Raw genomic sequence first — 23,376 nt, 5'->3', positions numbered from 1 at the left:
TTGCTGGACTTTTCAAAACCCTTTTGTGAAATAAGAAACATATATACAGTCTCTGTCTCAGATCCCGACAGAGATCCTAAAACCCTTGTAATTTTCTAAATAATAAGAGCACTAGGAGCATCTTTGGCTCTATTGAAGCGACTCTGGGTGGGCTCCTGGATGGTTCCGGTCACTAGAAAGACCAAGCCATGATGAGATGCTTGCAATGTTCACCCCTCTCCAACTTCTCCAGAGAGGGAAGAGGGGCTAGGAAGAGAGTTAATCATTCATCATGCCTACGTGAGGAAGCCTCCATAAAAATCCCAATAGTGTAGGGTCTTAAGAGCTTCAGGTTGGTGAACACGGCCAAATATTGGGAGGGTGACGCACCCCAACTGCACAGGGACAGCAGCTCCTGTGCCAGGAAGCCTCCCAGACCTCACTCTATGCATCTCTTCACCTGGCTGTTCACCTGCTTCCTTTATCACATCCTTTAATAAGCTGGTAAACCTAAGTAAGTGTTTTCCTGAGTTCTGTGAGCCGCTCTAGCAAATTAATGAAACCCAAGGATGGGGTCATGGGAACCTCCTATTTGTAGCCAAATCAGACAGAAGTTGTGGGTAACTGAGGATCACTACTTGCGATTGGCATCTGAGTGGAGGGGCAGTCTCATGGGACTGAGCCCTTACTCTGTGGAATCTGACACTATCTCCAGGTAGATAGTGTCAGAATCGAGTTAAACTGTAGGACTCAACTGACGTCATGAAGAATTGCTTGATGTGGGAAAAAACCTCCACACAGTTGGTGACCAGAAGCGTGAGAGGGGAAGCGTTCTGTGTGAGGAGTAAAGGGGACACAGGTGGAAAACTGAGGTGTTTCCAGTCCACCTTTATAGCATGTACTGCGGTGTGTAGTGATGTGTTTATTATTATTATTGACACCTGGCATCAAGGGCTAACAAGTCCTCTGTTCTGATCCAGGTTGATTTAGCAAACATTGAGCCCCCTGTATGCAAAGTTTGCCCTCTGTCCTGGACGGGGAAGGGGGGTTCGGAGATGAGGTTCCTGGTCCTAGACGGGGGACCCTCCCCAGAGTCCTCACTGCTCCTATCTCAGCTCACATCCCCCTGACCCGTCATCCCGAATTCTGCACCAGTTTCAGCCCGTCCCTTGGCACCCCAAGGCCTTTAGGGTAAAGTCCAAACTCCCGGCTGGTGTGACCTTCTGTGATCGGCCCCTGCTGCCTCCTCGGCCCTGACTCCCCTAAGCCCTGCTCACTCCAGCGAGCCTCACTTTCCAGCCTCCAGGCCTCTGCCCATCTTGCTCCCTTTTCTCAAACACCATTTCTTCCCCTTGCAGATCCATTCATACATGTTACCCTTAGGGACTCAGTTTGAGGCATTGCCTCCACTGGGAAGCCCTCTGTGCTCTCTTAGATGGGTAGCTCCAAACACCCTCCACAGCAATCCTGGCAACACTGTAAGGTGACATTTACCCTGGTTTCTCCCACTATCCTCTGCTCCCTGAGCCCACAGTGGAACCTCCTTTGTGTCTTTACCTACTAGGGACCAAGTATGGCCACGCCGAAAGCAGGTGTTCAGAGAGAGCTTGCTGGATGAGAGAGCTGAAGAGCTCAAGGGTCGGAACCTAGGAGCGAGCCGCTGGAGGTGGTGGAGTGGAAGAGAGGTTTTTCACCTGCTCTAAGGTTCCATGAAGTCGTAAAAATATAGACCCCAAGTGTCATGATTTAAAGCCTTAAAATGGAAGCAAGCCCCCAGATTCTGACGTCCTAGTCTGAAAAGCTAGAAGGAAACGCCCTCTACTCACGGCCACGTGAAGCAGGTGCCAGGGGCAAAAGGCTGCTCATTACTTCTAGCGACTGCCTCTCCCGCTGGATTGTAAACACCGAGAAGAAGCCATGTCTTTCGAAATCCCAGCTCCTAGCATAGCGCCTCCTCTAAAGAGAAGGCCCAATTTCCCTGCTGTTTTGGATAAACGGAATGTGAACAGACAGTATTTGGCACACATTCTCCTGCAATGTGTTAAATGTGTGTGTGTATTTATGTTAAATTATAAATGTGTTATGTACATGTGTATGAGAGAGATATATACTTTAAATGCTACCAAACAAACCCCATGCTGAATCCTTCAATAACATGATAAACCCAATTTTGGGGGGTTTTCACAGTCTCTTAGTATAGGTGCCTGCCATCTCTTGCGTGGATGATTAAAAAAAAATCCTCAAGGATCCTTCTGCCTCTGATATTCTTATTGAACACAGTACATCTCCATTACTGTAGCCACAACTGGCTTTTTAAAACATGCAGTTGATTGTGTCTCTCCAGAGCTTAGAAATGTCTTATATTTCCTTTGTTTTTAAAGGGATCGTGTCTAAGCTCTTGAACATGGAACACGAAGAGTTTCATGGCCTGGCCCCTGATGACCTTGCTGGCCTCCTCTCTCCTCGTGCTCCACTGTGTACCATCCTTTACACGCTCAGAAGTACCCAGCACTCCACAAACCATGGTGCGTTTTCACCCCTCTTTGCCAGTGCTGTTTACTCTGATATTCCCCACCTTCTCCTCCTCCTCCTCCTTTGAGTAATCCTGAACGTTGTCAAGAGGCAGTTGCAGCTTCTGTCCCTCTTGTACTGAAAAACCCGAATCTGGAAGAATGCTTTGGGCTGCAAGTGACAGAAACCCTGACTCAAAGTGCCTCCAAAAATAAGAGGTTTGTTATCTCACTTAAGAAAATCAATGTCAAGGCAATTCCATGGTTAATTCAACACTGAAGTGGGCCACAAAAGACCTGGGTTCTTTCCAGCTTTTTGCTCTGCTGTCTCCAGTGTGGCTTTTGTCCCCAAGTTTGTTCAGCAGACCTCTCCTCACAAGCCATGGATAGAATTGTTTATAATCAGTCCATGTCTATACTAGTGCATCAGTCAGGGTTTTCCAGAGAAAAAGAACCAATAGAATGTGTGTGTATGTGTGTGTGTGTGTAGGTGGAAGAGAAAGAGATTTATGTTAAGGAATTGGCTTATGTGATTGTGGAGACAGACAAATCTAAAATTTGCAGGGTAAGCCAGCAGGCTGGAGACCCAGGGAAGAGCTGATATTGCAGCTCGAGGCCAGAAACTTCTGGAATCACAATTCCCTCTTCCTTGGAGGACCTCAGTCTTTTTCTTGTAAGGACTTTAACTGATTGGACAAAGCTCACCAGCATTATGGAGGGTAATCTGCTTTACTCAGTCTACTGACACAAATGTTAATCTCATCTAAAAGATATCTCCACAGAAACATCTAGAATAAGGTTTGACCCAATATCTCGGTACTGTGGACTAGCCAAGTTGACACATAAAATTAGCTATCCTGAAGTTGATGATGAAATCAATCACTGTCAAGAAAGAGACTGAAATCTCCGTGATTGGTATAGATATTAGCGAAGAGTAACCTTCTGGGGCTGGGGAGGGGCTCTTGCCCTGAGCACATGGCTGTGTGGGGGGTGAATGCGCAAACAAAACTGGGATTCTGCCTGCATGGCAGACTGTGGTTATGGATAGGGTTAGATGAAGATGCGGATTTGAGGAGATAAACGACAAAATCTGTTAAACACCAGGCAGCAGAATCACAATACTTTGTGGATTCCTTTACATGTTCTATAAACCCTACTAAAGCCCTTGTGATACTGAGTCATGGATGATGGCTTACTTTCCTCTTTAGATTATGGATTCACCCTGATTAAGAATCATGTATCAGTTACCTCTTTATCAACAGCCACATGCGTGGTGCTTGGCATGAGGTGGCTACTCCGTAAGTGCCACTGAATTGACCAAAGTGGGATATTCTGGTGCTAAATAAACCTTGTGCTTGCCATTGCTATAGAAATCATATATTTCTATCTACCACAAGCTTTGTTGAAGTCACAGATTCACAATTATTATGCCAACTGACCGCTATTTCTAGGTACTCTTATAAAGAACTTATGGGACAATAAAACTTGTCCAAATAGTCTAATCATATGAAGTTCTCTTCTCTTTCATACATCCAGAACCCGAAAAAAAATCCCAGTGGCAAAGAGAAGAACACTCTTAACCTTATACTCAGTACTGATAATAGCAGATAAAGGGTCCATGGTTTGCCCTAAGCGCCATCTCAGATAAACTAAGTCATCTGGAGACTGTCAGATGTTAGAGCCTCAGGTCAAATTACTTAACTTAAAAATTCTCATAATTCTCATCTTTTTTAACAGGATGGGGCTTCCAAAAGTTTAGGAAGTGAAATCATCATATAATTTCTCCTTTACTAGTCTTCTTTACCAGGAAGCCAAAGAGCTTCAGGACTGTTAAATGCAGAGGATGATAAAGTCACCTCTCGGTTGGCCCCCGTGTAGAGACCTGTTGAGTTTACAAATTCAAGGAACATGTAATAAGCACCTTCCATGTTCTAGGCATCATGAGAGACCTGCCCTTGGATTATTACATTTTCCAGTTTATAACCTTTTCTCCAGCAGTTCTCAATGACATCTGACATGTACGGACTCACGCCATGAACCAGGCATTACCCTAAACCCCTTACCTGCATTATGCAATTTAATCCTCACAAAACCTCCTGAGGCTGATTTAATCCTTATCTCCATTTTAACAGATGAAGAAGCCGGGGGGCTGAGAGAGGGTAGGCAACTTGCTGACAGCACACAGGAAGCCGTAGAACCCAGACTCAGCTCCAGGTCTGTCTGACTCGAGTCCACGCTCAGACTTCTATACCTTCCTGCTCCCCAGGTAGCAGGTTTTACACTTATTAACTCATTTAAAGCTGTGTATGAGGGAAAGTCAAACTCTTTTAAATCAACACATAAAGGAAAGATAAAGCTTTTTTCCTGTACTTGTTTTAGAAGCAAGAGCCAACTCAAAACTTGAACACCTAAAGAAAAATGTGTCAACAGATGGGAAAACATCAAAAAAAGTGGGACAGAAAAACAAAATTTTGCTGTGCCTATTCAGTGCTTATCCACGAGAATTTCAGTCACTACAGAGGCCAGTATTAGTTTAACAAGACTCATTATAACCTGGAGGGAATGCCCTTTGTTGCTCTAATTCCATAATCACAAAGCACAAGAATAAAATTATAAATGTCATTTCTGGGATATCTTGAAAATGAGAAGCAGATTCCTCAGAAAAAAATCTATGCATTCTATCCATTGGAAAGAGATGTCCCCAACTGTAAGAATAAAATGCCATATGTCTATATCACACCATATGAACATAGCTTGTGTCAATTAAGTTGTTATATGATCATTATTAGAAACCTGGTCATTTCTGAGTCAATTAATCAAGTCCAGTTTCTATGCCCACTGGGCCAAGGAAGAAATGTACCATAGTAAATTTATCAAGTTAATAATACCAATTTATGAGGCTATTGGGCAGTCAGCTGGCTTTTTCGTGGGTCACCCACTCTCCCTCACCATGCCTGCTTTCATTCTACTGGAAAGCTCCAAGAGCATGTATTCTTGTCCCACAATACACCTGAGAAAAGTGAGGCCCAGAGGGGTTTAGCCACTTGCTTAGCTCTGCACAGCTGATGGAACAAACTCTACAGAAGGACAGGAAAGAAGACATAGCCACCAAGAATGGACCAGGTGACCCGGGGGCACTGCTCTTTCCACCCGCCACCAACTACAAAGACCCTGACTGACACTTTGGGCCCTCCGTTCTCAGTGACTAAGTGGGGCCCCTACATTGGCTCCTCCTGAGAGCTTTACTTCTTTCTCTCTCACATCTAAACAGTAAAAGTACTCTGAAATATCTCACTTGCCTTCCCTGCCATCCTTCTCTTTAACCTTCTTGCTCTTTCTTTTGCCCCTCTCCCCACTAAAGTCTTGACGCAGCAGAAGGACGAGCACCATGATTAGAATAAGAGTAAGGGGAAGACAACGACCCTCCACCTTGCTTCTAAACTAAAGTCATGGTTTGTTTCAGTTCTCTCCCCCATGCTGACAGCATCTACTTTGCCTGCTATTTTTAGCTGGTGCTTGGCCTAATCTGCTAAGTCCTGACCATGAATGCTACTGATGTGACATCAGTGACAGCATGCATCCCAGCAAGCCTTGTTGCCACGGTCGGCCTACCAAGATTTCCTGTTCCATTAATGTTAAAAAATGGCTCTTTGTCACTTAACCAAATTCCAGCAAACAGAGCTTCAACCCTCCATCCTCCATTGCCCATTCTGCGACAGAGGCACCTATAGACAGAAGTACCCTGGGACGTAGGCTCAGATGGAAAACGTAGTCTTGGTTATGTTGCCACTCCTTAATAAACTTTCTCTGGATGGATTATTCACCTAACACATAAGTCAGACTATGCTGCCTTTTACAAAACATTCCTTGACATGGAGCAAATGCAAAATTCCAGAAATAATACTATATTTCATTCAAGTTATTTTCTTAAAAATAAAATAACAAGAATAAGCGTATATTTACCTGGAACAAAGCTTCCCTGGACCACCTCCTTGTATGCCCACCAGCCTTCATGGATTTTTGGTGAATTCTGTTGAGCTAAAGGAAAAACAAGGAAGAGAGACTAAGACAATAGTCGAGCAGTATTGTGTTTTGGCCAAGTAAGAAGGGTGAACATACATAAAATAATCCTTTACCCACAAGTCATACTACAAAAATGCAACAGCAATCCCTCCGCCTTCCTTATTTTCAAATAGATTATTAACCTGTAAATATACTCTCATAGAGTTTTATAAAAAGCACTCAAGACATTTCTATCAAAGAGAGACAGTAATTATGTATTTGAGCCCATTTGAATTCCTCTGTCATTTGTCTCTACCTCTGACTCATCTCTTTTTCTCACCTGCTGCTACACACACAGACACAGAAATACACACATGCACAGACACACACACACACCCTCCACTGGAACTGAGGAAAGGAGGCTGATTCTATCCACAAGCCAGGAGAGAACTCTACACATGCGTGGAAATCTTAGGAATGGCGAGGTGGGGAGTTTGCTGAATGGGCTAAGCTAGAAGAGTGATGGTGCAATCAGCCCGCTTTCCTTAGGTCCCAGGAAAATGAAAACAAGAATATAAGTAATCGTGGTGAGAGATTTGACATCACAGGGAGAAAGGGTGGAAAGTCCAAGAAATCGGGACACAACAGAGGGGTCTGTGAGTTCCCACTGACAAGACATCAGGATAATCCTTGACATTTGCGACAGCTGATAGGTGAATTTGGGCAATTCCATTACATAGGGGTGTACACCCCAAAGTGCAAAGATCAAACTTGCGTTGATCCCTTTCCTAATTAAATTACAGTCACATTTCAGCTCTCAGTCACATTGGAGGAAAACAAGGTAATTTCGACCATACTTGTAATTTGGCCAGTATATAGCAAATGCTAAACCTTTACTTTAATTTCCTTTCTTTAAGCCTTGTTCTTTTTTCCGTCTCCTTCTTCAGACTCATCATTCTGGATTAGAGAGAATGGTACAAGAAAATGGGTTTGAAAGCAAAGCTTTGTGTTGAGAGAGGATTTGCTAAATTCCTTTAGTTTCCATATGAGCTTCTACTGCTTAACTCCAAGCATCTTCCCATAGTACAGAGAAGATACTTCTTCTGCCTACATGTTAAGACCCCTGAGGCTTGCAGCTCTGTGATGAAGGAGGGTTTATGACATAGGATGAAGAAAAGAGAAGCCCACGTCTTCTGGAGCTGACAGTGGCGTTAGGGAATTTTAGAAATCAAGAGAAGAGGGACAAAGAATCTATTTAAGGCTCTGCAAAGGTATCCCTTTTCAAGTTGCCCAGCGCTAACCTAGGGCATGGTTGCATCAAAGCACACTGGATTTCCCAGTACTCTGACTTCCCAGGGGGCATGGATAAAGGCCAGATGTTCCCACAGCCCTTGAGGAAGATCCTGAAGGCAGCTGAGTTGAAAGCCAGTGCATCTGTCCTGGGGCAGCAGGCAAGGGAGAAGTGACCTCAAAGTAGAGGATGGAGAGGTTCTGTCTAGCCACAGAACGAGGTGGAACAGTCAACACAGACTCCAGGTATTTGTAGCAACAGGCAAAGACAAGGAGATCTGAAGTCAGCCAGGAGACCTTTAGGCCTGACCAAGTCGAAAAACCAGATCAAGAATTATATGGTTGCAAAGTTCACCAAGCAGGTGGACAAAAGACACTTGTCTAGAGTTCAGAATGATTCTGATTCTCCTTCTGGGTCTTGGACATTGCAGGATCCACCTTCATCGTCCTTCCCAACTCATTGAAGGGTTGTCATAGGAGTCAGATGCGAATCCCACAGGCTTAGAGATCTGTGAGATGAGATGTCACCTCATGCACTCAGACCCAGTGGCTCTTTTTTGAAACAAATACTTTGTAATGTTCACCTTGATGATAATTAAATAAAATTCATAGACAGTACATCCTACTGAAAAAAAAGGAAACAATTCTGATATTTCACTAAACTTCCTACTAGCTCTGCTGGACATGCAGCATATTCCAAGCCTGGAAAAGAGACACATTTCTGAAAGCCCAAAAGCAATGAACTAGGACATCACCTAACAGCTTTGCATCAGAGATAGGAATTAATGTTCCTTATCAAAGACAAGAACTTCTGAGTTCTATCAAAATTCACACGATTTTATCCAATCAGGATTTTTCCCTGACGTTGAACAATTTAAACCATAAATATAGCCTCTCTTTATTCTCAGAGCCACTTGTTGGGAAGGCCACACTCTTGCACACATTTCACTATTCCAAGTAAGGATCTACATAGCACTCAAAAATTTTTCTTTTACATTAAATTTTTTTTTTTACCAAGTTGTTTTACAAGAACTTTTGTTTATAGTATTTATACACATTCATTTAAAAAAAATCAACATAGTGCCTTAGCTATAATATAAAGGAGAAACAAAGGAAAGGTAATTTACAATAATATATATTTCAATACATAAATGCTTAAGCATGATGCACTAGAATTAGGCAAATTATCATCTGCTAGCCAAGGATGGCCCACAGACTGGTTTTGTACCGCCCACGACCTAAGAATGGTTTTACATGTTTTAATAGTTGAAAAAAATCAAAGAATAATTTCTTGTGACATGCGAAAATGATATTAAATGCAAATTTCAGTGTTCATAAATAGTTTTAGTGGAACACAGCCATGCTCCCTTACATATTGTCTACGGCTGCTTTCTCACTACAGTGGCAGAGTTGGAGAGTTGCAAAAGAGACCATTTGGCCCACAAAGCCTAAAACATTTCCTGTATGGCTCTTGACTGAAAAGGTTTGTTGACTGCTAATTTACACACATAATTTCAAAAAAACGATCAATATAATCAATGTGATGCTTTAACTGTAATGTAAAGGAGAAATGCAAAGAACATAATTCATAATAAAATATATATTTCAATTTGTAAATACTTGGGTATGATGCACTAGAAGATAAAATGAAGAAGTTGGATATTTGATGGCAACAGGTACAAATGATACAGTTGTGTCGCACTGGAGATTTCAGAATCCACAAGTGGTATTGCTCTAGCAGTGTGATGTTTCCCAGATAGGGAACAACTCTTGGCAAAGTTCAGAACAAAATCAAGTACACTTTCCCTTGATTTACACAGTATTTGCATTGCTGAAGAACAGGCTATACCAAAACTACGTAAGAGAGACTTTGCAAAATGGGGTTTGTAGGCTCAGATAAATTAAACAGTTTTTCATCCACTTGAATGTCTGCTGGGACATGGGGCAACTAGTCACTGTTTGGAACTAACAAATTGCAGAGAATAGTCTCTGCCCACCCTCAATTGGCGCTAATCGCCACCTCTTTCATTAAAACAATCTCAACTTGCCCTCACTCATTTCCAAAACACTCCCCCAGGAACAGTGACACCCCTCTTGAAAATCACCAACCTAAAAGGACTATTTGTAGCACTATTTATGTGTGCTGAATGAAATAGGGTGAAATGTCATGTTGGACACTAATCAGAGGATAATGTTTTATCTGTTGGATAAAAGATACATCTTTCCCTATATATCTGATTTGTAGGGTCGAGTTCATTTGCTGCCCCACTACGTATTCAAATATTTTTTCTACTTTTTCCTGCTTTTTTCTACTTTTCCTTATATTTGACCATATCCTTAAGAAATGATCATTTCCACCAAAGAATAAAGCAGTGAGGAAAAATGAGAAAGCAAAGATGCTTGCTCTTAAGTTGGCAAAAAGGGAAAGCTAATTCTAATACAATCCTGAATGAAATGACAAAGTTTCCAGACTTTTAGATAAATTCACGTTCTTTCTCTCTCCTCTTTCTCTCATATGCTTGAGTGCATACACACACACACACACACCGCCCCCCCCATAAGAAAGGCCTATCCAGTCTGACCAAGGCATCAATTTAAGAAATGTCATTTAAAAGGTAGAAGACGAAGAAGTCCCTGGATAATTAAGAGTGCTGCAATTGAGAAAAGTCTCACGAAAGCCTCGGTTCCACCTAGACAGTTGCAAAACACTTTGCTCTCTCTTCATCTCCTGTCACTGCTTCCTCAGCTATCCCATCCATTCAGAAACGGAGTTATGTAAGATTTTAGCAGCCGGCAAGACAAGGAGACCATCTGAATAAGGTCTGTTATAATGATAGAACTGTGGAGTTTCTGTTAGCTTTCTGTGACATGCATTGTGAAGGATCCAAATTCACCCTACAAATATCGATCAGCCTGAGCAGGGCCCACTTGACGTCTATCAATTACAAAATATGCTACCTGCAGGCTAGAGTTGAAGAAAATGAAGGCATTTTATGTAATATGTTTTTGAATGCCCTTGCATGCCCAGACTGGCCTGATATTGTTTCACAATTTGGAAAGACAGGACAGCACAGTTAAAAGGCACCTCATTTAAAGTTCTTCAGTACAGTAGTACCCCTAATCCATAGAGGATAGTTCCAAGACCCCCAGTGGATGCCTGAAACCATGGATCATACCAAACCCTATATTCACTATGTTTTTTCCCATACATACATATTTGAAGTGCGACAGCAAAACTAGCACAAATTTCTTTTTCCTTCTTCAGAGTTTCACGGCTAGAAGATTCGTTCTTAGCAACCTCAGCACACGATTTTATTCTTAATTCGAGAACTTTCATCTTTTCACTTAAAGGAAGCACTTTACGACTTCTTTTTGGCATATCCAAATTGCCAGCATCATTACTCTTGTGTCTGAGCCATTATAAAGTAAAATAAGCATTACTTAAACAGAAGCGCCACGATACGGAGACAGTTGATCTGATAACTGAGAGGGCTACTAAGTGACTAACAGACAGGTAGCTTTTACAGTGTGGATCCGCTGGACAAAAGGATGATTCGTGTCCTGGAGGGGACAGGGCCAGAGGGTGTGAGATTTCATCATGCTACTCAAAACGGCATGCAACTTAAAACTTATGAATTGTTTATTTATGAAATTTTCCATTTACTATTTTCAGACTGCAGTTGACCGTGGGTAACTGAAACCATGGAAAGTGAAACTGTGGATAAGGGGGGACTGCTGTTCTACCAGCAGCTTTTTTGCGATAGAGCACTAAGAGAAGTACTGGATTTCCATTTATCGCCTCCCAGCCAGATCCTCTATAGTCATCTGTTGTTTACATCTGGTTTCCAGTGAGCGGAGAGCCAATGGAGAATTCCTCAGAGCAAACAGGTGAACAGAAAGCAGCCTTAGCTTCCAGTGTTCTCTGCTTCCCTTTGCCAGTGGATCAGGATTCTTTACTCAACATGCAATCAGCCCCCGGGGAAAATCCAGGTGTCTAATCAAAAAAATTCTGTTGACAATAAAAGCTGTCATTGCTGCCAGATGAGGAGATATACATAGCAAGGGCCCCTCTCTTGATAATAAAGAAAACATATTTCAGTTTTATTTTCTTTTTTTCATTGTGGAAGGTTAAGAACTTGTGAGTTTCAAAAGAAAAGTCAGAATCTCAGGATTTAGAAAGAGACACACATTGCTCCAATCTCTTCTTGGACATACAAGGAAACTGAGGCACAGAGAAGGGATGCCACTTAAAAATGTATGGTGTCTTAGAACAAGAGTCAGCAAACTTTTGCTGTAAATGGCCAGAGAGTAAATATTCTAGGTCTTGAAGACCATAAGGTCTTTGTCCCAGCTACTCAACTCTGCCACTGTAGCACAAACGCAGCCATAGGCAATATATAAATGAATGGGTGTGGCTGTGTGCCAACACAGTTGTATTTACAAACACAGACAGGGATGGATTCGGCCTGTGGCAGGGAGCACTCTGCTGATTCCTGTCTTAGAGCTGGAAAGGATTTTTGTCATCTAGTTCTGCTTCCTACTCAAATTTTTAGAAATGAGCTACTTTAAAGAAAAAATCAAAAAGATTTTGTAAACATATGAGTTTCCAATTACATGTAAATGGTGTCTGATCAATAAGCACCAGAGAAAGCAAGGGGAACACTAAATCTTTTCCAGACTTCCGGAAATTGGTTACCAAAGTCTACATAAAATTCAATATGGCCCCCTCCCCACCCCATTTCCATTGGGCTAAACCACCAAAGCTGGAGGTGCCTCATATAAACACTGCGCACAACCCCATGCTGAGTTTTTCAAACCAGCCATAAGGGACCTGACTGATTCCTGGAAGCCCTTTTATCCCTCCCACAAGTCTGTAAAGCATGTCGACTCTTGGGAATCTCATCTGTTTCCATAGATAAATAAATTATATTTCACATGCTAATTCTTTCATGTCATTTTGAGGTTAACTTTTACACTCTATTTATACATATATTTCGATCCCTATCATTAGCTGCAAGACAGAGTTAAGTAGCTTAAGTAACTTAGATTCAGAGAAAGCCCAATTGTGAAACACTTCCACGTGGAAATTATAGTGCTGTCTTGACCTGGTGGAAAACGAAAATCAAGAAGAACGACTGAGTGCACCCTCGTGTGGTGGGGAAGGGAATGGAGCAGAGGGGCCAGAGGAGCCTCAAAGGGATCCAGGAGGAGAAGGGAGATTGCTTAATAAAACTCTGTCAGTCAAAATGCACCCAACTGTAAGTGTGCACATTGCAAAAATGCGCTTCTAAGCCCTGGGTCAGTACAATTATACCCGTGCCAGGTGGTTTATGACCAGCAAAGATGGAGCCAAATACAGAGGAGTGGTGGTTAGAGCACATGTGCTGCTGGGGTACTTGGTTTTAATGTGATAATAGGAGATCTGAACAGTTATTTCCCTGAGAAACTGCTTTTCTCTGCCTGAGGACGTAACTCAAGGAAGGAGGGACTGAGGCTATTAGATCAGGAGAACACTGGGTGTTGGCAGGTGAAGAAAGTCCTGTTTACATTGGATGCAGGATGCAAAGTGTCATATCCCCAGGACATCACTTATTTCCCTTTAATGGCCAGTTGTGCCCTCGCCATGGGAAGCAGGAACTTTGAGAAGAGCATGGATCACCAGAGGAAACCTAAATGACCACCCCAGTGCACTGCATGACACCCACTGGACCTGCCGCGGTAATACTCTTCCCCAAGTGCTTGACTTATGTCACCGGGTAGGTCTCTCCTTCCTCTGTGCCCCCTTGATATTATGTGTTATCCTACATCTTAGCATTTAGACAGTGCCCCACACTTCTCTGCTTCCATGTCGTTCTTTCACACTAAACCGTAACGTTCTTGAGGTCAGGGAATGTGTCTTCTTTTGAAATCCCATTATTTATGCAAAGCTTGGTACATAAGAGGTGCCCAGTGAAAGTTACATCGATGGATGAAAAATGCTGTAGTCATATATTATATAAACTTGCGGTCCAGCTCGAACAGTCTTTGGGAGATTTTAGTCTATTTCCAAAGACTTGTTGGTGTGATGCCTGTATCTGTGGTCAGTGGGAATGTGGACAAAAGCATTTTCAAGGTGGTTGACAGGCCCACACTCACTTGACAGATGGAAGAACACCAGGAGCTGACACTCCGCCTGGGGAAATCAAAGCCACAGCAAACTCTTATTCGGCTCATGTGTTTCATTTAAAAGTATAGGGGGCGGGGCTGGCCCCGTGGCCGAGTGGTTAAGTTCACGCACTCCGCTGCAGGCGGCCCAGTGTTTCGTTGGTTCGAATCCTGGGCGCGGACATGGCACTGCTCATCAGACCACGCTGAGGCAGCGTCCCACATGCCACAACTAGAAGAACCCACAATAAAGAATACACAACTATGTACCGGGGGGCTTTGGGGAGAAAAAGGAAGAAAAAAAAAATCTTAAAAGTATAGGGGGAATGGGAGGAGGGAAATGCCATAACTGAGAGTATTTACATCTCTGCCATCCTTTACTTTTTCTAAAGTTGTGGGACAAGTTTGAAACTCATGTCTCTCCCTGCACCTTCTGTCACCCCCACTTACCATAAAAACCTGACAGAACACTCAGATCACCAAGGATTGCACTGGCTAACTGGGTGACAGAGTGACTGTTCCAAACACAGAAGATGGATATAAGCTAGAATCACCTCACACATTGGGCCAGACCCAAGCAAGGTGATATCAAAATTTTATTTGCATTGGAAGATAAAGAAAGAAAATAATTGGTGGTGAAGCAGTCGGTATTACTTTCACTTAAAAGGCGTAGAATGAGATCACGGCTAAGAAGTCCAAAGGCAGCTGGAGTTGAAAATCAACAGGAAGAAAGTCCCTAGCATGGCTAACATGATTCCTACCCTAGTATTCCAGAATCTCTGCAGTTTGGATTCACCACTCATTCTGATCTCATTTCTCATAGTCTTTACAAAATTTCTGTTCTACCTGCTGTCCCCAAGTATATCACACTTGTTACTCCCTCCACACCTTTGCTTTAGCCTTTTTTTCCCCCACAATTCTCTCTTTATCTACTTCTTCTTGACTAGTCTTACTCAATTCTCAAAGTCCTTTCCAGAAACTTCTCCTGATCATTCCAGTTCCATTGTAATTACTGACTTCCCTGAATTTCAGATCTTTAGAGTCTATTCCTCATTTGTCACTTTCACTAATTCAACAAACATTTATTGAGTTCCTACAACTGTCAGGCAGTGTTCTACACATTGACAATACAAAGTTCCTGTTTTCCAAGAACTCACGTTCCATTGGTGGAGGCAGAAAAAAAGCAAACAACTAAATTAAACCATAAGAAGAATATTACATAGAGAAAAGTCTTCTGCAGTATAATTAAAGAGGGTGAGATAATAGAGAGTGACTGGAATGACACATTAGATTGTGTGACAGTGATGGCCTCTGAGATTATGATACTTAAACTGAGATTCAAATGACAAAAAAAAAATCTGACCTTATGAAGATCAACAGAAATAGTATTTTCAGGTGGATTGACTGACCCTAAGAAGGCAGGAAGGAATTTGGTTCTTTTAAGAAACATAAAAGTGGCCATTACGGGTGAACTATAGTGTATGCATGGGGAGAGAGGTTCAAGTGGGTCAACGTTCAAGGCCTGACGATATAAGTAGTAGTCCAGGAGAAAGATAATGGTGGCTTCAACTAGGAGAGTGTTGGTGAAAACAGAAGTGGATGGACCCTGTATGTTTTAGAGGAAGAGTGAATAGGACACGCTGATGGATTGGATGAGGGAAGTTAAAGACCATGGATCAAAGATAACTACCATTTTTTTTTGGCCTGAGGCACTAGATGTTAACCATTATTGAGATGACAAGGAAGACTGGGGGAGGAGTAGCTTTAGAGCAGGAAGTGAAGTCAAGATTCCATCTGAGATGGCTAGTGAGCATTTATGGGGAGATGGCAAGCGGGCGGTTAGAAATAAAATGAGTTCTGAGGAGAGGTCAAGATGAGATCTCTATTTTTGATCTTTTGACATATAAATGATATTTAAAATCACGAATTTAGAAGAGGTCACCAAGAAAGATGTGAAAATTTATAGAGAGAGACCAAAAGAGACATGGAATAGAGGGATGTTCAATATTTGATGTTGAATAGAGGAAAAAATCCAAAATGAGAATGAGAGGAGAAGCCACTAAGGTTGGAGAAAAAAAAGAAACAGGAGAGAAAATAGTAGTCTGATGTCATTCTTTTTTCTTTATTTACTTTCTCTCTCTCTCTTTCTCTGTGTGTGTGTATATATATATATATGTGTGTGTGTGTGTGTGTGTGTGTTATATATATAGAATATATTATGTTCTGTATGTATTATAGATAGAACATATATATGGACATTAATAAACTTTTTATATTAGAATAGTTTTAGATTAATAGAAAAATTACAAAGATGGTATGGAGAGTTCTTATGAGTCTCCTTTATTAGTGACATCCTCCATTAGTAGATTTGTCACAATTAATGAACCAGTATTGATATATTATTATTAATTAAAGTCCACACTTGATTCAGATTTCCTATGTTTGTTGTTTCTTCTTTTTGAGGAAGATTAGCCCTGAGCTAACTACTGCCAATCCTCCTCTTTTTGCTGAGGCTGAGCTAACATCCGTGCCCATCTTCCTCTACTTTATACGTGGGACGCCTACCACAGCATGGCTTTTGCCAAGTAGTTCCATGTCCGCACCCAGGATCCAAACAGGCGAACCCCAGGCCACCGAGAAGTGGAAAGTGCAAGCTTAACCGCTGCACCACCGGGCCAGCCCCTCAGATTTCCTACGTTTTTAACCTAATGTCCTTTTTCTGTTCCAGGACACCATCTAGGATCCCACATTACACTTAGTTGCCATGTCTCCTTAGTCTTCTCATGGTTGCAATAATTTCTTCACATCCTTTTAATTTGTATTTTCCTATAACCCTGTCTCCCTAACTATCTGAAGGGTAGACAATCTGCTTGTCTATTATAGTTCAATATTATATTATATTACATTACATTACATTATATTATATTATAATAGGTGCACTAGGCACAGTGTTTAATAAATCTAGGAGAGGAAGACATGTAAAGCTCCACATAGAAATGCCATTCTCAGGTTTTATAGGAAGGCCTACTCTTCATACTCCTCTATACTTTTTCCCTAAAATAAATTTAAGGATAAATAGTCCTTAGATTTTAAGAACCATGTACCTCAAATAATAATAGTAGAACATAAAAGAACAGGGATTAAAAAGACTATCTCTAATCTAAGTAATTGGAAGACCAGAGCTGTAATTTTGTTTTCTGCTTCATTCACCAAACATTACTTTCTGAGTTGTTTTCTCCATTCTTATTTTTTTTTCTCCCCAAAGCCCCAGGATATCTTATTGTTGTATATCTTAGTTGCATGTAAGTCCTTCTAGTCCTTCTATGTATGACGCTGCCACAGCAAGGCTTGATGAGCGGTGCTAGGTCCACACCCAGGATCAGAGCCAGTGAATCCCAGGCCGCTGAAGTGGAGCACGTGAACTTAAGCACTAAGCCATCAGGCTGGCACCTCCATTCTTTTTTTTTTTTTCTGAGGAAGATTAGCCCTGAGCTAACATCTGCTGCCAATCCTCCTCTTTTTTGCTGAGGAAGACTGGCCCTGAGCTAACATCTGTGCCCATCTTCCTCTACTTTATATGTGGGACGCCTGCCACAGCACGGCTTGACAAGCAGTGCACAGGTCTGCACCCGGGATCTGAACTGGTGAACCCAGGGCTGCCAAAACGGAACGTGCAAATTTACCTCCTGCATCACCAGGCTGGCCCCTCCATTCTTATTTTTAATGTGCACATAATAGTGCGTTTAAAAAACATGCCATAATTTCCCAATTACTCCCTTTCTATTGGTCATTTTGTTGTTTGAATACTGCAATTAACTGTTTCAAGAGCACAGCATCCCCTTCTCCTCCTCTTTTAGAATCTTCCTTTAGCACAGCATGCTAAAATCTGGGTCAAAGGACAAGGCAGAAGCGTACTTGTTAAGTTACTTTGTAAAAAATTTACAGCAACTTGCATTGCCATAGTAATGTGATTATTTCCATTATTATTATTATTATTATATTGTATTATTAATAATAAAGTGATTATTATTAAAGGAAAATATTGGGGTAATCTCAAGACAAATAAATAATGATAGAATAATGCTAATCCCTCTAAAAATATTTTTGACTTCTGACATATAGGCAACTAATCTAGAAGCTTGGTAACTCTAATGAATGATTCTCTTCTGGCACAAATTCAGGAGACGAACATTTCATCAAAGTCAGGATACATTTTATATTTCAATTTTTTTAATATTATTTATCATTTTGGAACCAGGTATAGATGTATTTTCCATAAATATTATAAATCAATTTGGTAGTAGAGTCTATTCACATTTTAAAACGGATGAAACTTCAAACCTCAGAAGATCAAGGCCATGCCCAGGATCAGCTGGCCTCCCGTAAATCACCATGATAAGGAGAATGTGTGTCATATTTAAGAATACTAAAAGGGTATTAATATAATGAATCCATTTCTAAACTACAGTTGATAAACTATTGATAATTCCTAAAATCAATGGGTTAGTCAATTGTGGGATTAATCTCATTCCACACAAAACTTTCAATCACAACAAGGAGCTTTGAATGAGACTAAAATCTCCTCATCTCTCTCTTAAGCTTGAAGTGAGCAAGGCCAAGTCAGATGAAAAGAAACAAGCAGAATCATTAGTGTCTTTTGAGAGGGAGTGTGAAATAATGGAAAATATACAGCAACCTGGAGTTGAATCACAAATTTAGTACTAAATTTTGTGTGACTTTGGGCAAATTATTTCATCTTTTAAATGTTCAGTTAAAAAACAAAAACAGGACCACCCCTGGTGTCCTAGTGGGTAAGTTAGGCACACTGCACTTTGACAGCCTGGGTTAGGTTCCTGAGCGTGGACCTACACCACTCGTCTGTCAGTGGCCATGCTGTGGTGGCTGCTCACATACAAAAAGAGGAAGATTGACAGCAGATGTTAGCTCAGGGCGAATCTTCCTCAGCAAAACAAAAAAAAAACCATAAAACACCTCAGTGTCCTTATCTGAAAATTGGAAATAACTGCCTTGAAGGACTATCAAAAGGACTAAATATGCAAATGTATATAAGACAATACTTTGTGCTTAATAAGTGACATCCATTACTTTTATTATTTGATGTCACTGGTGGTGATTTTAGGGTGGTGCAGCCAGAGGCAGAAAGGGAATCTGGCAAAAGATAAAAAGTAGAAAATTGGGGGCCGGCCCCGTGGCCCAGTGGTTAAGTTTGCAAGCTCTGCTTCGGCAGTCCAGGGTTCGGATCCTGGGTGTGGACATGGCACTGCTCATCAGGCCATGCTGAGGTGGCATCCCACATTCTACAACTAGAAGGACCCACAACTAAAATATACAACTACGTACTGGGGGGATTTGGAGAGGAAAACAAAAGAAAGATCGGCAACAGTTGTTAGCTCAGGTGCCAATCTTTCAAAAAATAAAATAAATAAATAAATAAGAAGTAGAAAATTGCTCAGAAAAAGAAACCAGAAACTATGGAACAATTTTACTTGAATCTGGTTGAAATTAAGAAAAAAAAAAAAATCACATCCTAAAGAAGTGTCAATCCACAGTCCATGCTCTAGATTCTCAGCCTGATCATGGAAGGAAAAAGATAGCCCTGCCTGACTGAGGGAGAGTTCAGGAGCTTGAGGGCACTCGTGACGTTTCCAAGTGAAAGCACCATCACCAAGCAACCTGTGGGAACAGAACATGAGACCTGAAGCAGCAAAGCAATGGATTCAGGGAACTCATGCAGGGAACCTGTGCTGTTTGCTGGGACAAAGCCCAACACCCAACGGGCTGCTGGGGAAGCATACAAAATGACCCATTGGAATCAATGAGCCATGATAGGACCAAAGGCCAGAGGCAAATCTTAGACCATGTGGTTTTATTAATTTATTTTCTTCAGCTCAACATCTTTTTGTCCTTCTTTCAGATTCTGATCCACTGAGTATTTGCTGATCACGCACTACATGACTGGTGCTGTCACATACTTTGTCAGTGGTGGAGCCAATGAATGATGAGCACATCTGGGATGTCCAGACAAGCCAAACTGGAGTTCCATAATTTAAACAAAGATGAAAGTAAAGTTTGGAACTTGAATTATCTGGAGAGTTGTAGCTGGAAGACTTGACCATTCTACCCATCTCAGCTACTATTTCAATGAGGATGACTCAAAATTTATATTCCTCACGTGGACTTTTCATTCCAGTTTCATCTGACCTTTTCAGCAGTCCACTAGATAGGGTATCCCTATTTTCCAGGACCTCGTGATCACAACCATTGTCTTTTGCCCCTGTGGCAAAGACAGTGCTAAAAATCCCCTGACAGCCACTTTACTCTTCTTCCTTAACAAGAGAAGCCCTTGTTTTAGGAAGAACCATGACTTCTCAGAATAGACTACATTTCCCTACCTCCCTTGTAACTAGGTGTGGACATGTGACTAAGTTCTGGCCAATGAGATGTTAGGGTGTAAGACATCCAAAAAGTGTTAAAGGGAAATGTTATACCTCTTTTCACCCCTTTCAGCATGCTGGAAGGTGGACATGATAGCAAGAGCTGAAGTAGCCCTCTTGAACCATGAAGCCAAAGCCTCCTTTCCAGTAACAAGTCAGAAGGACCTGGGATCCCTATACTGACTCCATTTACAAGAGAGAAATAAACCTCCATCTTAATTGGTAGTTTTCTATCACAGGTGAAACTAATTCCAACTGATACACACCCACCTCCAATATCCAAGGAATTAAGACATTAATTCTACTTCTGCTATAGCTCTAATCCATTTTTCTTATACATTTATACTGCCTAGACATAGGTCTTACACAGAGGCCCTCAATAGTTACTTAAATGGGCGATTACAACTGCCTAATAACAAGACTCCTCATCTCCATGCTCCATGCCGCTGTCCCCACACCTGAACCATTATGAAGATTCTTCTTCCTTGGAGAAATACTCCCGTGTGAAAGATAAACAAACAAACAAACACATAGATAAGAAGAACAGACTGCTGGTTACCAGAGGGGAAGGGGGTAGGGGGAGGGTGAAAGGGGTAAAAGGACACATACGTATGGTGAACAGAAGGAAACTAGACTATTGGTGGTGAACAGTCTATATAGAAACTGGAATATAGCAATGTACACCTGAAATTTACACAATGTTATAAGCCAACATGACCCTAATAAAATAATTTTAAAAAAACAAAAAGAAAACTCTAACTAAAACAACGCTTTGCTCACATCTTTTACCGCCCCACTGTCCTTTCAAAATTCTTTAATGATTTTCAACTACTTACAAAGCAATGTCCAAACTCACTGACCATCATTCAAGGATCACTACAATAACCCTTCAATGGCTCCCTGTTGGTTACACCATAACGGGCAAGCATCCTAAAAAGGCTTTCAATGCCCTGTGGGGTATGGTTAATTTACTTGCTTTTCAAAACTCACCGTAGTATCCTTTGGGGGTCTTTTCTCTGTGCTCTCATAGCATTTATTATATACCTCTGCCGCATCATATACACTATTTTCTTAAATTACTTCTTCACGGGTTTGTGCTCCTGCCAGAACAGGTGGCCAATAAATATGTTTGAACTGAAGTAAATTTAGACATTTGTTTTTCACTGACTGGTCCTACATCCTAGTCAGACTGAACTGTCTGTTCTTGTTTATGTGTATCATGTTCTCAAGCTATATCTTTTTCCTGGAACATCATTTTCTTCACTGCCTATCCAAAGTAAGTCAATTCTTCAAGTGTCAGCTCAAAGACCACCTTTGCCTTGAAACCTCCATGTTTCCTCCAGTTGGAAGAAAGCTTTATCATCTCTGAAGTTTCTTACCATTTTATGTATAATTTATTTAATTTCCATCCAATTCAATATGATTTGATTCAATGCAATTCAAAAAAGTATTTAGAATGTATTCACTGTATTTCAAGACCTACCCTGGATTTCTATTTTGGAGAAGCTCACAGTTCAATGAGAAAGAGATGTCTTTACTACATCTGAGGCTATTGTTTATGCAATCTATTAGTTAAGATAACGCTAGTGATGATAATGCTAATTTACCTGCTGTAAAGGTTAAAAATCTCAACGGCATAGTACAAGCTTATTTCTCACGAATGTAAAATCCCCAAATCCCAAACTGGTTTTCCTAATTGATGCACAGCTCTCCAAATCACGGCCCAGGCTCCTTCTGTCTTGTGGCTCTGCTACCTGCAACATATGAATTCAAACCACCATACTGTGCAAGTCAGGCCAGAAGGGAAAACAGCCTGGTGACTCTCTTGTAAGTTGTTTTCAAATGATACTCATTACTTCTGCCCACATTTCATTGACTAGAACTTAGCCTCCTGAATATACCTAAATGTAAAGGGGGCCAGGGAAATGTTGTCTAGCTGTGCGCTGACAATGGTGGTTGACTGGATAGAACAAAGGTACGTCTTGTAGAATCCTCCACATTCCACAGTGATACTGAAGAAAATTTGAAAGCTTCCTGTTTCCCTGAGATGGACCAAGAAGCAAGGAAATATGTTTTGGAGAATACATACTAGGGTGACTAAAACTTCTGATTTGCTTCAGATATTCCTAGTTTACCACTGTCCCAATGTAATTATAAATAGGACCCTCTTTTGCTCTCCAAGGTGTCCTAGTTTAGATGATAAATTACATGGTCATCTCTGCACACAGCAGTTTTGTCACACGTAGCTTTAGCCATTTTGAAGAATCTGCCTGTAAGGCATTTAGATTCATATCAGATCATCCACATATTGATGAATATTTCATCGTGTATGTGCATTGCCTAGCCTAAATCAAAAATGTGCACTTTCTTCCTCCCTCTTTCTCCTGCTATCCTCAACACCATCTGTCAGCTGATAAATCAATAAAACCAATTCATTTGACCCCAGAAAAGACCCAATTACTAGAATCCTGATGACCCAGATACATTTCCTTTTATTTAAATGTTAGATGAAAAGAGGCAAATTTCAGGGAATACGTTTACTGAAGGTACTAAAGGCTGGGTGGTGATGGGGTTGAGTGGGGGGAGGGTTCCCTCTTCTCTGAGTAACTTTTCTCCGTCAGTAAACATTCAACGTGACCCCCAGTGCTTTCTTCACTTCAACTCCTGGTGTATACGGTGAGCCTGGTTGCCAGGATGAGTTGTAGTATAAGATATTGAATATAATGAATTGTAATTATCTCATAAACAAATTATCTAATTACACCTAATTTTCTTCTAAATAGGCTGTTCATAAAAATGAAAATACAACATAAAATTATAGATGTGGAGGGGAGCTTTGAAATCCTGTCTTCTGCTCCCTCGTTTATCAGATGGAGAAACTGAGACCCAGAGGAGTGAACACCTTCCGAAGAGTTAGCAGAGAGCCAATACAGTGACTTAGGGCCTCTGGTGATCAAATTGTTGCTCTTCCAACTACATATAAAAGGATTTTTAAA

The 23,376-nt window shown here is 41.3% G+C and overlaps 1 protein-coding gene across 1 annotated transcript in view; it reads right to left on the bottom strand.

The window, feature by feature from the left end:
- Positions 1–23,376, bottom strand: part of CA10 (carbonic anhydrase 10) — a 476,139-nt gene that overhangs the window by 389,362 nt on the left and 63,401 nt on the right. Inside the window, exon 2 of the mRNA XM_014833914.3 lies at positions 6,453–6,527. Coding sequence (XP_014689400.1) covers positions 6,453–6,527 — 75 coding nt within the window. The remainder of the gene's footprint in view (positions 1–6,452; positions 6,528–23,376) is intronic.

This window comes from Equus asinus, chromosome 13 (genome assembly GCF_041296235.1).
Source record: "Equus asinus isolate D_3611 breed Donkey chromosome 13, EquAss-T2T_v2, whole genome shotgun sequence".
NCBI lineage: Eukaryota > Metazoa > Chordata > Mammalia > Perissodactyla > Equidae > Equus > Equus asinus.
The sequence above is the reverse complement of the archived record's forward strand: the minus strand, read 5'-3'. Positions and strand labels throughout refer to the sequence as shown.